Source organism: Pseudophryne corroboree, chromosome 10 (assembly GCF_028390025.1).
Source record: "Pseudophryne corroboree isolate aPseCor3 chromosome 10, aPseCor3.hap2, whole genome shotgun sequence".
Taxonomy (NCBI): domain Eukaryota; kingdom Metazoa; phylum Chordata; class Amphibia; order Anura; family Myobatrachidae; genus Pseudophryne; species Pseudophryne corroboree.
In genome coordinates this window covers 144,296,478-144,311,239 of record NC_086453.1, presented here as the reverse complement: position 1 = coordinate 144,311,239, position 14,762 = coordinate 144,296,478, and the positions used below count along the sequence as shown (strand labels likewise).

At 42.9% G+C, this 14,762-nt stretch overlaps 1 protein-coding gene across 1 annotated transcript in view; it reads left to right on the top strand.

Annotated features, from left to right (window-relative positions):
* Nucleotides 1–13,216, top strand: part of LOC134966254 (leukocyte antigen CD37-like) — a 218,208-nt gene extending 204,992 nt beyond the window's left edge. The window contains exon 9 of the mRNA XM_063942845.1: nucleotides 10,656–13,216. Within this exon, the coding sequence (XP_063798915.1) occupies nucleotides 10,656–10,733 (78 nt within the window). The 3' untranslated portion in view covers nucleotides 10,734–13,216. The remainder of the gene's footprint in view (nucleotides 1–10,655) is intronic.
* The last annotated feature ends 1,546 nt before the right edge of the window (nucleotides 13,217–14,762 follow it).

Below are 14,762 nucleotides of genomic sequence, written 5' to 3'. Positions count from 1 at the left end.
ACTGTATGTTCCTCTTTCTAGTTTCCAAGTGGAAACTTATCTGCACAATGCATGACAGCAGTAGGGACAGACATACTGAACTTCTCTATGTTCCTCATCTCTGTTCTCTGACCTATGCACTCATTGCTGGGTGAATCCTAGAACACAGGTGGTAACAAATGTACAAAACATCTCCAGGGTTTAAAGTAATACACACCAAATAATCCTTAGGTTTGCCCTTTAAATATAAAATCTATTGGCTGCAACCCAATATAGAACTAATCGCAGGAAGAAATCCTTAAATAAATGAAAATCTGTGAATCATAAATCCTTGTTCCAGTTTAAACTCCTTATGACCTCCCAAAGGGAGACTTCGGGAAACTTTATTCCCTTAGCCGTGACTGTTCTATAGCAACAGTATAAATACTACATGCAGCGTATTGATAGTTTCATTTTAAAAAACCCAACAAAAACTGGAAAGTGTTTCACACTATAAAAGCCTATCAGAGTTTTTTGCTTTACTGTATGATGGTGTCATAAAGTCACAGACTGAATTTAGGGGAGATACTGTATATCTAGCCTTGGAGAGGATAGGTATACAGAGTGACGGCTTTTGTAAGCTGCCGGCTTCCCAGCGGGTTGAAGCAGAAATTTAAAGCGCCCTAAGGGCTAAAACACACTACCCGGCTTTTGCCGGCCGGGAAAAAGCCGGACGGCTTTATCCCGTGCCGGCATTGTAGTTAACAGTGTGAGGGGTAGGGTCCCTTCACACTGCACGGCCCCGGCCCGGCTGCCGGGTTGCAGCCGGGTCTCACCACTGGAAGGTCCGCCTGCCGGGCCGTCTTTGTAGCCAGTAAACCGTGTATGTGAAGGGGAGCTTTCACACACAACGGTTTTTTCTGAAGCCGTGTCTGATGCTGCGCATGCGCACAGCATCACACACGGCTCAAAGCCGTCCTGTGTGAGCGACTCTGCCGGTTTCTCCCAGATGGCAAAAAGTCAGACAAAGTTTGTCCGGCTTTTTGCTATCCGGGGAAAACCGGAGTGTGTGTTTCAGCCCTAACACTCAGTGTAAAGCACACCAAGTTTTACAGAGAATGTCAGAGTCGCTTTAAATTTTCTTCTCTGATCCGCTGAGAAGCGGAGGCTTACAATAGCATTATAACTACTAGATTTATAGCAGCAAACTAGCACTTTATATCTAGCTGCAACATCGCCGAAATCTCTCTGCTGGCTGTATCTTGCAGGCTATTACTTGTGGACCTTTTATTTATTTACTACTAGTATGTTTAAACTTGAACAGGAACTATATATTTGGTTGACAGTTACATTGTTGACAGTCAAAATGTCCACAGAAAAATGTAAATCGCAGAATGCCGGTACCGAAGTAATGTTATTTAAAGCATTTTTACTGTGTAGGCCAGTGGTTGTCAAACTGTGTGCCTAGACACCCGGGGGTGTCTCGAGACACTAGCAGGGGTGCCATGGCTTGGTGGTCCAGGACCAGTCTAAGTGATGGTCAATGTAACAGGTAAAACCAGTTCTGGTGGCTGCCAATCATAAAATATGTGGACAAACAGAAGCAATTCTTGTCCCTCACCACACAATTGAACATAAGGATGACATATAAACACAATTTACTTCATTTAACATTTCTTTCTAAGTTTCTCAGTAAGAACTTTTGGCCTAGGGGGTGCCATGAAAAAATAATTCTGATGATCTAGGGTGCCGGGACTCAAAAAAGTTTGGGAACCATTGGTGTAGGCATCATAACTGTAAACATGAATACTTTACCATCATGTTTACAGTAATAATACCAACACGGTAAAAATGCTTTAACCTATATTATTAAAGTGACGGCATTCTGCAGCGACATTATGCTATTGACTATGTAATTAAACTCTTTTAGTTGGATCTCCAAGCATATAAGATAATATTAAGGCTCAATATGAGTGTGGACATAAGCCCCCAAACATTGTTTTCTGTATGAGTATATGTCTTTATTTGTTAGTTTCTTTTGGTTTGCATGTCAATTATTCCTTCCACTGTCACATGAAATCTAATGTTTTCTGCCTCACTCTGAGTTACTGGGATTACAATAACATGTACACCAATAATATCCAAACTAACAGTTCTTGTTGCATTTTCTTGATTATAATAAAAACATCAATAAAAACAACAATCCCATTAAAATGCTTGTTCAGCTTCGTAAGTCTTAACATACACAAACTAAATGGAAACTGTCATAATTGTGTTGTATAATCTTTTGAGTTGTTTGTAGTTCTCTTTTTGTCTGCTTTCCGTGTTTATACATGTGCCAGTGAAAATATTTGGATTTAACATATGAAAAATATACAATTGCTGTTGTGTGTGTGTGTGTGTGTGTGTGTGTGTGTGTGTGTGTGTGTGTGTGTGTGTGTGTGTAGATTGCCTTACCAAAATATTGCTGACATATATTTCCAATAATATGTTGCAATTTAGATATTGTTGTATAGTAACAATCCAATGACAACTCAGAATGGAGCAATGTAACTCGCTATTAGATATTGTTTCTTGTTTACAGTAATATTTATCTGTATTATGTTCTTGTCCTACAGAGACTTTTATACGGAATATTGGCAAGGTAACTGCAACAATGTAAAAACCCTATACAGCAGTGATGTGCATTGGGGGTGAGCCGTTAACCTCACCGCACGTCCCTGCTATACAGTTCCTTAGCTCTGTCAGATATGGGATACCAAAGCAGTTATTGGGTTGTGGGACAGGCCTAGCGGATCATAAGACAGAACAAGCACTGCAAAATAGAAGCAAGAAATTGAACTCTCTCTAGTGCGCAAAAGAGAGCTGCATTAACGATGTATGCACCGAGTCGCATGACTCCCCTACCCCAATCAATATTTGGATAACACAAAATTATGCAAATGTCGCATTAGGCGCTTTCTACTATCTTCATACACAGACTCTTATCCACAGAACATAAATAAAGGTCACAATTTCTATACAATAATGGTGTAAATAGCACAGAGATTATTTACGTTCCTGTGGTAAGCTTTTCATCCAGCATGTAATTCCGTCCTTAGATGTTTCTCATATGGATCCCTTCTGTCCTCAGGGTATCGGTCACAATGATCATAAAAAACAGAAAGGTATCAGAATCTCGTGTAGTACGTTCTTTTTAATTGTAGACAAAAACCTTTTATACACACTCCATGGAAAAATCCTCGCACCAGGAGACATATCTCCTCCAGATATGACGATAGTGCTTCGATGTTACCGCTTTTCTTGGAAAGGCCTTTTCGGGCTAGGATGTTCTGCTCAACTTCCAAGCCATCAAAGGAAGACGCCGTAAGTCCAGGTAAAGGAATGGTCCTTGTTGTAGAAGATCTTTTCGCAGTGGCAGGGCCAAGGGTCTTTCACGGACATGTCCAGAAGATCTGCGTACCACGCCCTCCGAGGCCAATCTGGAGCAATCATAATTGCCTGGATTGCCTGATTCCTGATTCATTTGAGCACCCTCTGGAGCAACGGAATCGGAGGAAACTGGTAAACCGACCGATAAGGCCAAGGAGACGTCAGCGCCTCTATTGCCCTTGCTTGAGGGTCTTTGGTTCTTGAATAATACCAGGGAAGCTTCTTGTTGAGTCGAGAAGCCATCAAGTCTATCTGTGGGCAACCCCATAAGTCGATGATCTGTTGAAACACCTGTTGGTGGAGACCCCACTCTCCCGGGTGGGGTCTCTCCCGCTTCTCAGTTGTCCAAACCCGGAATGAAGATGGCGGACATTGCTCTTGCATGTCTTTCTGCCCAGAGGAGTATCTTTGACACCTCTCTCATGCAGGCTCTGCTTTTTGTCCCTCCTTGTCGATTTATGCAAGCCACTGCCGTGACGTTGTCAGACTGAACTTTGATCGCCCGATCCCTGAGCAGAGTAGAGGCCTGAAGCAGAGCATTATAGATCACCCGAAGTTCCAGAATGTTGATTGGAAGTAGGGCTTCGTGGGTTGACCATCTTCCCTGGAACTGAGCCCTTAGGGTGACAGCTACCCATCCCCTCAGACTCACGTCCGTCGTGAGAAGGATCCAATCCTGGATCCCGAAACATCCACCCTCCAGTAGGTTGGTGGACTGTAGCCACTACAGGAGGGAAATCCTGGTCTGAGGTGACGTATTATCCGGTGCATCTGAAGATGTGATCCAGACCACTTGCTCAGGAGATCCAATTGAAACGTTCTGGCATGGAACCATGCATACTGAATCGCCTCGTATGAGGCTACCATCTTCCCCAACAATTTTATGCAAGGATGGATGGATATTCGCGTAGGCTGGAGGATCATTAAAACCATCTCCTGAAGTGTTCTCGCTTTGTCCTCTGGGAGGAACACTTTTTGGGCCACCGTATCTAGTAACATTCCCAGGAACAGGAGCCACTGAGTCGGTTCCAGTTGGGACTTCTGGAAATTGAGGATCCACCCATGGCGTGACAGAAGGTGGATAGTGCGGTCTATATGGAGCAATAAAAGTTTCTTGGATCTTGCTTTTATCACGAGATCGTCCAGATAAGGGACAACATTGACCCCCTGGACTCGGAGTTGTAACATCATCTCTGCCATCACCTTCGTGAAGCCCCTCGGAGCTGCAGACAGGCCGAAGGGTAACGCCTGGATCTGGTAGTGATCGTTCAAGAGGGCAAACCTCAGGTAAGCTTGGTGAGGAGGCCAAATGGGGATATGGAGATAAGCGTCCTTTATATCCAGAGAGACCATGAACTCCCATTCTTCCAGGCCTGCAATCACTGCTCGAAGGGATTCCATGTTGAACTTGAAAAACTTGAGGTAAGGGTTCAAGTATTTGAGATTCAGAATGGCCTTACCGAACCATCTGGTTTCGGTACCATGAACAGGTTGGAGTAGTAACCTTTTCTTTGTTGCAACAGTGCTACTGGAAAAATGACCTGGGACTGGACCAATTTTAGGATAGCCTGTTGTAGCGTAACTCTTGTATCTACCAAAACTGGTAAGTCTGATTAGAAAAATCGTAGGGGAGGAGCGCTGTCGAACTCCAGCTTGTAGCCCTGGGAAATGAGGTCCTTTACCCAGGTATCCTGGCAGGAGTCTGCCCAGACGTGGCTGAAGTGACGCAGATGAGCTCCCACCTCGGGGTGGGGAGGTACCGTCATGCTGAGGATTTTGTAGAAGCTACACTGGTGCTTGGTTCCTGGGAAACAGCGGTAGCAGCTGGTCTTGTAATCTTCAAAAAAGTGGGACAAACCAACCTAGGTTGGAAAGGGCGCTGTAAGCGTAATTCCAATTTTGAGTGTGTAGCTGCTGCCTGAATAAGTCAGTCACACCTATATAATAGATACAAACAGAAAAACAACAACAATAAGGCAGCGCTTGCAGAGATGAATTGTCTAATTATCAATATAATTTATTATGCTTAAAACTGTCAATAAAACAATTAAAAATAAATTTACACTGTAGTAGATAGCCTCTAATCACCATTTATACAGCACATATGCTTGTTCCAAATTTTCCATAGGACCCTGAATGCTCAGAACCAAGTTTATCCTGGGGCTATAGCATAGTCCCTGGACCGGAGAAGTGTATTCCAATGCTGGAGGATTAGAAGTTCCAATAATGAATCATAAATTAGGAAAGTCCTCACCAGTTGTGCGTATTGTGAACAGAGTCCAGTCCTTGGTTGCGGATGTGGTTCAATGTTGGCAGTTTTGTAGGGTCCACAGTGGTCCAAGCAAATGTCATTGGGTTGTAGATAGGTGAAGAGAAGGCTCACACCTGACGCGTTTCACAGCTACTGCTGCTTTATCAAAGGGCCTTTGATAAAGCAGCAGTAGCTGTGAAACGCGTCAGTTGTGAGCCTTCTCTTCACCTATCTACAACCCAATCACCTTTGCTTGGACCACTGAGGACCCTACAAAACTGCCAGCATTGAACTACATCTGCAACCAAGGACTGAACTCTGTTCACAATACGCACAACTGGTGAGGACTTTCCTAATTTATGATTCATTATTGGAACTGCTAATCCTCCAGCGTTGGAATACACTTCTCCGGTCCAGGGACTATGCTATAGCCCCAGGATAAACTTGGTTCTGAGCATTCAGGGTCCTATGGAAAATTTGGAACAAGCATATGTGCTGTATAAATGGTGATTAGAGGCTATCTACTACAGTGTAAATTTATTTTTAATTGTTTTATTGACAGTTTTAAGCATAATAAATTATATTGATAATTAGACAATTCATCTCTGCAAGCGCTGCCTTATTGTTGTTGTTTTTCGGTCTTGTAATCTTACCTCTGGCGCCTCGTGCCGCATTGGAGGCACCTCTGGCTCTTGACCTGAATCTAGAGGTCCAAAAGGAATAAGTAAACGGCCCTGGTAGGCACGCCTAGCCGGTTGGGCCCCAGAGGGGAGAAATGTGGATTTCCCAGCAGTGACCGTAGAAATCCATGTATCTAACTCCACCACAAAAAGCCATTCCCCTGAAAAAGGGAGAGACTCCACACTGCGCATGGAATCTGCGTCGGCAATCCACTGACGCAACCACAAAGCTCTGCACGCCGCCACTGCCATGGTAGTAGTTCTAGCATTAATAGTGCCTGTTTCCTTGAGAGAGTCACACAGTACTCGCGCAGTGTCCTGGATGTGCTGAATGAGGGTCACCGTAGTGACCATGGGCAAATCCCCCGCAAGGCCCTCTTGAATTAGAGTTGACCAGGTGTGAATGGCATGTGTCATCCAGCAACCCGCTATCACAGGTCTTTGTGAGAAGCCAGCCGCTGTGTAAATAGACTTTAATGTAGTTTCTATTTTTCTATCCCCAGGGACCTTGAGCTGAAAAGACCCAGGGGCCGGTAACACCGCCTTCTTAGAGAGGCGGGTGACTGAGACATCTATGGCTGGGGGTTTTCCCCAATGTTACGACCCTCCAGTGTAAATGGGAAAGAGCGTAAAACTTCCTAGTAACCTGATATCTTTTATCACGATTTTTCCAGGCTTGTTTAAAAACCTCATCTAATTCTGGAGAATCAGGGAAGGTGATGATGATTGTTTTTCTGTGCAAGAAAAACCACTGCAGTGCAGCAGCTTCCTCCAAAGGAACTTTCAGAACATCCCTGATAGCAAGAATTAGGGGTTCAATATCCTCTGCAGGAGTGGAATCATCTATATCAGGTTCCAATTCCTCCCCCTCTTCCAGAATATCGTCCTCAGATTCTGCTAGAAGTGAGAGGAGGACAGCACACCCCCATCTGCAGACATGAACTGCAAGCTGTATATAGTTATATCTCAGTAAGACCGGATTATCTGTCCTTTTCAGGACACTATATTGTGTGCAATAGCAGCTCTCCCCTTGTTAGTACACCCCTGTACCTGTTTCCAGTGTCTCACGGAGCCCTGGAGGAGCTGTGTGTCCCTGCTGCTGCTGGAGTATGCAGAGGAAGGCACCAAAAATGCCGCTGGTCCTGCTCTGAGTAAGCTCCACCCCCTATAATGGCGCCGGAGCTACAGATAATCTTTATACTAGCAATGTCTCCAAATATTGTACAAATCTCACACTGCTTGCTAGTTAGCACTACCGCTGCCAGTTGTACACACGGGGGCTATAGCGGGTCCCCCCGTGGAGGGACCCGTATGCTGCTACCGTGTTGCGCCACACCAAGAACCGGGGTACCCCCCTAGCGGGGCCCCTGGTTTGTACTCACCACTCTTCTCACCTTCAAGCAGCGTTAGGTGTGTGCGGCGTGCTGCGGTTGTAAGGCGCAGTGCCCCACGGAACAACAATCTCTCAGGACAGTGGTCCTGCAGCAGGGAAGCGGCTCTGGTGCCTTACAGAGGCCGGTAACCGCCCCCCCTCCTAACTCCCACGGTGCAGGTACAGTATACTGTTGCCCAGACAGTATACCTAAAATAATAAAGTTTAAAATAAAACTGAAGAAAATTCCTCTGGAGCTCCCAGAGTGTGCATCCTCTCCTGAGGGCACTTTTTCTAAACTGCCTGTGGGAGGGGGCATAGAGGGGAGGAGCCAGCACACCCAATGGAAGAAATTTTCAGTGCACCAGCTCCTTTGGACCCCTTCTATACCCATCGTATTAAGTAAACCCCAGTATCCCTTATGGATGCCAGGGAAACATACTTCATACTTTAACTGGACCCCCAGCTTAGTGTAGGGGCATGGTGGTTATTTCTAGGTTCTACATATCATTTACAGAAGAGAGTACACGGTTTTCTTACTTCATCAATGTCATGAACAAGGATTTCTGCCAAATGGTTATAATAGATAACTGATGTTTACAGAACACAGGATGAGATAAACTTAGTTCTGGGCCAGAATAGAAAAAAAAAATCACATTTTCAGCACATTTAAAGTGTGCATGAAGGAGCGAGTTACTAAACAACAGGGGGCCCCATTAGGTTACATGCTGACGTACAATGCCATGTCTGATAAACCAACAGCAAACACTGAAAACTTTCACAATTTATTCAGAAAAAGAAAAGTACTATAGATGATTCAAACGGATCAGTAGCTATGACCCACTTCTGAAGTGATGCCTCCAGGTTTACTGTCCAGATGGTGTCTCAGTTCTTTACAAACCGGAGGCGGCGTCAGAGTCAGTCCCATAAGCACTTGTTCAATAGTGTCATTCTTAAAACACCAGAATCCTGCCATGGTCTCATTTAAATGCCTTATGTACCATACATTGGGGGTAATTCCAAGTTGATCGCAGCAGGATTTTTGATAGCAATTGGGCAAAACCATGTGCACTGCAGGGGAGGCAGATATAACATGTGCAGAAAGAGTTAGATTTGGGTGGGTCATTTTATTTCTGTGCAGGGTAAATACTGGCTGCTTTATTTTTACACTGCAAATTAGATTGCAGATTGAACACACCACACCCAAATCTAACTCTCTCTGCACATGTTATATCTGCCTCCCCTGCAGTGCACATGGTTTTGCCCAATTGCTAACAAAAATCCTGCTGCGATCAACTTGGAATAACCCCCATAGACTAAGCTTATTGTATTCTGTATAGGTATTGAAAGTGAGACTTAATGAATATCTGAGGAGACTATACATGGACATTTTGTTCATCTGTATGTAATGAGCTGAAGAGCAAGTACTTATGACATACATTAACACTTTCCCGTCATACATGCAAAATACTCTCTGTCTAGCATTTTGAGCTGTAGGGGTCATTCCGACCCGATCGCACGCTGCAGTTGTTCACAGTGGTGCTATCGGGTCAGAACGGCGCATGCCAGACGGCCAAAGGCCGTCGTTGCCTAGCGATCGTTTCTGCCTGATTGACAGACAGAGACGGTCGCTGGGCGGGAGGGGGTGGCACGGCGGCGTTTGGCTGCCATTTTAGGGGTGCGGTCCGGCCAACGCAGGCGTGGCCGGACCGTGCGGGGGGCGGGCCACAGCAGCTGCGTGATGTCACACGCAGCTGCTGCGACCCAGGGCAGCGACGAGTAACTCCCGGCCAGCCGCAGGAGCTGCACTGGCTGGGAGGTACTCTACAAGTACAAAAGCATCGCCGCTGTGCAATGCTTTTGTACTTGTGCGGGGAAGGGGCGACCTGACATGCGGGCCGGACTAGCCCTGTGCTGGGCATCCCCCCGCATGTCAGTGTAAGTGATTGTAGCTGTGCTAAATTTAGCACAGCTACGATCAGGTCGGAATGTTGTTAATAATTTGTGATTTGTTCAAAGTGGCAAACTGATAGTGACAAACAACTGATAGTGGTTTTGGTCTACAGCCAAAGCTTGAGTTTCATTAAAAATTTTATTTAGTCAGTACATTTTAATAAATGAGTGATTATTTCTCCCTGTTGATTATTTAATATTATTTAATTGCTACTAAAAGCACGCTGTTTAAAGCTGTACATTCTTACACCTTGCACAGGGTGTTGTTGCCTTTATGGGTAAAGCCAACTGCTTTAAGCTGGGTACACACTGGAGCGATTTATCGTATCCACGTTACACATCAGAGCGATGTAATGATGGACAAAACAACATTGCATTCCATCCTTCATTACACAGCTTGGTGCCACATGCAATATCATCTGGTTGGTGTGCAGCACGAGATCGCATGCAACCGTGGGAGTGCGCAGTTTGACCATACACACTGCGTGATTCAGCCGGAAACGACATTTTGGACCGAGATCGCTCCAGTGTGTACCCAGCTTTAAGCTTTCCGTAGACATCACTAACAGCAAGAGTTGTTTTTTGGGGGGTGGGATTTGTGATGCCTTCCTTAAAAATATCTAAGGAGACTTGGGCAATCCATGGCTTACAGCTGCCCATGCGCCTTGTAGTCCCACAACACCCACCAGGAGAACCTCTTGTCGCCTACCTCAGATTTACAGAATACAGTATTACAGTATATTTTCTCTGTAGATATACATGCAAGCTCTGATTGTTACAAAATGACTGAGTCCTAGGAGTATATTTACTAACATTGCAGGTTTATGCAAGTGGATGTGTTGACCATAGCAACCTATTATCGTCTAGAAGGAGCTAGATAAATAAGTAGAATATGATTGGTTGCTATGGGCCATAGCTCCACATTTGTAAACCCGCGCTTTAGTAAATATACCACCTAGTGTCCTTTGACACTCTCTAACATGTTTACCCCTTCTTGTCTGTTTCCCAGCTCTTTGTCATGACGTTGTCGATGTGTCTGTGTAGAAATCTGGATCAGAACTACAACAAACTTGCACGCTATTCCTAGAAGACTGTTCAGTCGCCTGGCACAGTATGAGAAAGGAGGAGGACAGTAAATAAGCATCAAGCCACAGCCAAGAAACTGCATGTTCCTTTTCTGCTTGTTATCAGTATCTTACCCATTCGGGGAGACCACCACCCACCATATACACTTCAGCTTTACTGGTTCTCCATACCAACAATAGCCAACTTTTCAAATATTTGGAGTCTATGGATTTGAGGCAAACAAACCACCATATAGCTAAATGGTTAGCAAAAGCAGATCTCCATTTAATAAGGACCTCACCAATCAGACTTATTTTTATATTTGGAATATTTAAACAAACCCTTACCGTTTGCAGTATTTAGAACCCTAATGGTGAACTATCATGCAGTGCATTTTTATGTACTTCAAGAGCCATCATTCTCAAAGAACAACTAAAGGAATGTACTTTGTCTCTGGTACTATGGTCAGCTCTCCAGTACATGGAGACATCTAGTGGTCACTATGTATATTACAGAGTCTTGTGGTTTCTCATTTGCTTACTTTTAAAGTTACTGATGTTACCAATGATTCAGATTTGAAGAAAAAACAAACTATACAATGCAGAAGAAAAGAAACATGTTACTTCATAGTGTATTAATACTCTTGTGAACAGATTTCCACAAGGCCACTGTGATTAGCAGAATTGTTTTTTATGTGGGTACTGCATATTGTTTTTCTTGGGCATTTTTTTTTTGTTGTTGTGGTTTTTTTTCTTTTGCATGAGTTAAGCAAATTTTCCATTAATTGTTAGACTCCAAATACAGACTCCTATCTTTACTTTCTAGAATACTTATTTAGTCAGTCATATTGCATTACACAAATTACATACAAATTAGGATATTTTCTAGTTCTACTTTTTAGAAATGTCTTCATCCAAACTAGTCCATCCTTTTGACTGTAAAATTATCCCTTTAATTGCCTCCTAAAATACTGTTTAGTTTAACCTCAGTTATTTCTTAAATGAAGCATGAATTCGAGGTAACATAGAGACCAGTGCAAGATGAAGGCATCATTGCAATTTACTCCTGTTCGTTCTCCACCCCAACCAATTTTCTTTCCTTTCTTCTCTAGAAAGACTGCTGCCACCTTCCACTACACATGTTTATGTCAGTGCCCCCATTTCTATTGATGAATACTAGGCAGCAGAACCCTAGTGCTGCACTCTCTAAGCAGCAGCACCCTTCCCACAGTATCGCAACATTTCTACACACACACCTCTAGCAGAGGCCTATCCTATTACAAAACAAAAACTTGGGAGGCATAAGCAGGACCCTAGTCGAGATCCCAGATCACTAATATTGCAGAGTAGATGCAGAAACTTTGTTTCAGATGTGCTAAATACACCTAGAAATGTGGCTTTTCATTAAAATGCAACTTAAAGGAGATTGCATATACAGTATCTGTAATCAGAGCAGATCTCCACCAGCTCATACCTGGCTCCTTAGCATAGCATGTTGAGTTCCAGCAATGTGCCCTATTTATCCAATTTCATTCATTTCCCTCTACAATATGAAATGTCACTTTTGCTCTACTCCACAAAAAAACAATGCGTAATGGTCACTGACTTCAGACAGGATCTGGACCCACTATGGCACCTCCTATTGGCCAGAGCAGACTTCCTCTCTGTAGACACGGTCATCTTGCTCTCTAAATGTATGCCCTTTGGACTTAAAAATACAATAAAAAATATATTGACATTTATGTAGTGCGCAGCCATTGGACTTAAAGATAGGATATCTCACATTCGTACTAAATTGGATTGTATAATAACACAGGTTATGTTTTCATTGATCAAACATAAATGTGATTAAAGGAAAACTATCTAGACTACGTTGTGATGTGCTTTGGTTGTAGCATATATAAAATTTGACACACATATATATATATATATATATATATATGTATATATATATATGTTCAGTTTTTAAACTACAGATTTATATTTATCACACTCTCATGAAAACACAAGTGTAATGGGTTCCTTTATGATATGTTCTCGGCTCAGTTCAGGCAATGGTCATTTTCTAACTCTTAGACTGCTGTTCAGGAGAGCCATTCATTCTCAGAAGCTTGATCAACACAACTTGATTGTGGCCAATAGTGAACTCAGCATTATTGTTTTACTATTGCATTATCATATTGATTTTTTGTTGTGGGAGCAGCGCAACCATAGGGTTGGTCACATACCCCATAGAGTTCTCCAGACCCCTTTGATATGAACCCCTGATGAAGTCCATTTGGACGAAACGCGTTTTATTTAGTACGGATGTGAGATCATCAGACATCTATTGATTGAGAGACACCATTGGATTAAGAAACTCTATATATAGAAAATATCTTACCACTTATGGTTTTGATGTCTGTGTTTTAATGTGGATATATTAGTCATATGACATTGACGCAGCAATTGTATCTACTGCGGTTCATTGTTCAATGTTAATATGTGATTAAATTGAAGTTTTTAACTATTTGTGGTCACAATTTGGAGGGAATCTTCTAAGAAGTAACATTGCATTATAGCTCCCTTGGACATTCCATTATTTGTATTCTACTTGTGTACTCTATCTAACAGAGGGTACGTACCAGGGCTGAGCTTGATATAGCGCAGAATTAGGTCTACACTACATATATATATATATATATATACACACACACACACACACACACACACAGTATATATATATATTTATATATATATATATATATAACAAATATAGACAGGAATAAGCGCTGGTTATTGCTTTGAGATATCAATAAACATTAAAAACCACAAATGTGTTTGTGAAATCAAGTGCATAAAAATAAATGCTTAAAAAGTAACTAGGTCCTCCTTCAGATTTTTACGGACCGCTGCTCCCCTTTGATCAATCCGATTCCCGCGGATGTAATGTATCTGTTAAAAAAGCATATATAGGGGGCGCTCCATAGTGCATAAAAGTATTTAATAAAAATAGACAGACGTGCACAGTAAGATTGAACTCGTACCGCAAGGTAACCAGTGTGGGCTGGTTACCACATGATTTCACAATAATCTCCCGACAAAGGCTGGAACCAGAAGTCACCTAGTCCGTATTGGAATCCTCACCCCGCCGTTAGCTACTGCCTTTTGAGAGCCGCGAGTAGGAACACATCAGCTCACATCAGCTCCGCGGAGCTAACTGACGCATGTACTCGCTGGGGCTGTTGACTCCCGAAGTCCACGGCTGATGTGTTCCTACTCGCGGCCCTCAAAAGGCAGTAGCTAACGGCGGGGTGAGGATTCCAATACGGACTAGGTGACTTCTGGTTCCAGCCTTTGTCGGGAGATTATTGTGAAATCATGTGGTAACCAGCCCACACTGGTTACCTTGCGGTACGAGTTCAATCTTACTGTGTACGTCTGTCTATTTTTATTAAATACTTTTATGCACTACGTCTGTCTATTTTTATGTAATACTTTTATGCACTATGGAGCGCCCCCTATATATGCTTTTTTAACAGATATATATATATATATATGTTCAGTTTTTAAACTACAGATTTATTTAACACACACTCATGAAAACACAAGTGTAATGGGTTCCTTTATGATATGTTCTTGGCTCAGTTCAGGCAATGGTCATTTTCAAACTCTTTGGTGATGATAAACACAGTGCAGAAATACTAACCCATAGACAATCACATAATGGCTTCAGTCTTCATCCTGCACTGAACCGTTGATTGTCTTCTGCCTTAAAAACTATCATCTGCAAACCAGATGCTCATTAGCCACCCAGATCTTGGTAAAATATAATATTTTTAGTTTAAGCAGAGAAACTGAATCAGGTGGTGTTCATAATAAATTATGTTTTGTCTGCACTTAAGTATTCAGAAATGTCCTGGAATGAGTTACACCTGTGCTTTGAGTTTCTGTTGTGCAAGGGTTAACCTGGCTATATGTAAGGCCAGTCCTTTGGATAATCTAGATCAAGCAGTCCGTAATCCCCACATAAGGGTCTACAATGATGTTGAGGATTATTCAGACAGGAAGAT